The sequence below is a fragment of the Protopterus annectens genome, chromosome 11.part0, assembly GCF_019279795.1.
Source record: "Protopterus annectens isolate FY-2018-M chromosome 11.part0, PAN1.0, whole genome shotgun sequence".
Lineage (NCBI taxonomy): Eukaryota > Metazoa > Chordata > Ceratodontiformes > Protopteridae > Protopterus > Protopterus annectens.
Window position 1 is genome coordinate 954,336,382 of NC_056745.1, and position 1,878 is coordinate 954,338,259.

Below are 1,878 nucleotides of genomic sequence, written 5' to 3' on the forward strand. Positions count from 1 at the left end.
AATTTAAGACAACATACTTTTCTTAGTTTGCATAAAACAGTTATTTTGTTTCTGAAACACATAAATATTATATGAAATAGCATAAGCAACTCAAATGCTACAAATAAGCTTTTATTTGGCAAAAAAGTGAAGTTCTGTCCTTTGCACTGGACGTGGGTATGCTTTGTTCTGCAAAATCTCACATTTCTACAAAAAATGTCCCACTTTGGGCATCTGAAAAGGTGGCAACCCTACCTATCTTAATAGGTGTAAACAAAGAGGACATACCTCTTAGTGCTAAGCTTGACAAAATTGGGGACAAAATCCCAAAATAGGGATAGATTTTAAATATTGCTTTTATAAACTTAGAAAGTTGCTAGAATAATAGGGGTTATGTTAACATGCATTTTCTGAAGAATTTGAACTGTGAAGCTCCAATGTATGTCACTATCCAGTGACTTCAGTCACCAGATCATTACAGTGGTTTGCCAGAAAATCACAAATTTTATAAGGAACGGACAAAAAATATGATGGACATTCTGCGAAAATGTGGACCGTTGAGATGTATGAAACAGGGTCTGCATAAAGAATGAATCCATTTTTCCAGGTAATATATTCCTCCTTCTGACAATTTGTAAATCACTTTTGATACACGTGCACAGACCAAGCCGTGTGTGTGTGTGTTTGTGAGTGTGTGGGGGGGTTTGCTGGTGCGCGCGTCAGAACGATGACGTAATGAACCGGCGTTGTCGGTTTTCAGCTGGGGAAGGCGTACTATCTATCATAGCAACCTGTAAGGTAGAAAGAGAAAAGGCAAATCGTGCTGCTTGTTTCTAGTACGCTGTGTGATGTATTGGTGACAGGAAAGAAATCAGCGCCTTTTCTTATTGACAGTGCAGTGATTTTGTTTTAAATACATGTCAAGATGTTAACCAGAACAGCAGGAGGTGGTGGTGTGGCGATGGTCGTGCTGTCAACCTTTCTACACTCGGTGAGGCTATGGTCATTGCTTCTCTGCACTGTGAACGCTGCGGATATCTTAATGAATACCACCACGGTGGCAGGTCCATCGTCGCCTTCCTTTTGCAAAGAGGTGAGGGAGTCCCATTGTTCCTGTTATTATGTACAGCCATTTAATTGGAAGCAGCCCGATTCAGCATCTCTTTATTTACCCTTCAGATTTTATAACGGTGTACCATTTCTGTATTGCTTTATTTGTATGTTGCTTTGTATTGAAAGGTCAAGATTGAAAACTGTCGAACCGTTTTTAAGTGAAAAATGAAAGAAATAGGAGCACCATGGTGAATGCCCTGTCAGTGCTAGCTGTGTTGAAGCTGCGCACAAGGAGGCACACAGAAATAAGTCATATTTAAACGATTTAATTTTGAGTAATTATGTGTGAGAAATGTTCTGGTATCCATATTACTCCTAGGAAGAAACCTGCTAGTGTTTTTTCCTCCTAGGAAGAAACCTGCTAGTATGCGACCCCATCACTTCCCTGTTGCCTCAGAGGTGCGGTACTAGTGTAAAAAGTCTCGTCCACAAAACTGGGCTAAGAGTAAATACTGAAGGAAGAGATCCTATTTCTGTCATTTTTTTCTTGATAACGTAGCCGGTGGCCGAGGAAAAGTCGGTGTTTGTTAGGATTACATTTAGGTTACGCAAAACGCAATTGTATATGCACGTGTGTGTACCGGTATATGTGTGTGTGTGTCTATATATATATATATATATATATATATATATATATATATATATATATACTGGACTCTACGACTCTGCCAATAAGTTTGCTCTGTACTCTACACCTAATCAGAAATATGAAACGAGTATGCCCTTAGTTAAATGACTGATGCTTAAAATCTTATGCTGGCGACAGGTGTCTTGGGAACCTGTTTT

At 39.2% G+C, this 1,878-nt stretch overlaps 1 protein-coding gene across 1 annotated transcript in view; it reads left to right on the forward strand.

Moving 5' to 3' along the window:
• The first annotated feature begins 717 nt into the window (after positions 1–717).
• Positions 718–1,878, forward strand: part of ELAPOR2 (endosome-lysosome associated apoptosis and autophagy regulator family member 2) — a 1,439,853-nt gene continuing 1,438,692 nt past the window's right edge. The window contains exon 1 of the mRNA XM_044088347.1: positions 718–1,072. Coding sequence (XP_043944282.1) covers positions 905–1,072 — 168 coding nt within the window. The 5' untranslated portion in view covers positions 718–904. The remainder of the gene's footprint in view (positions 1,073–1,878) is intronic.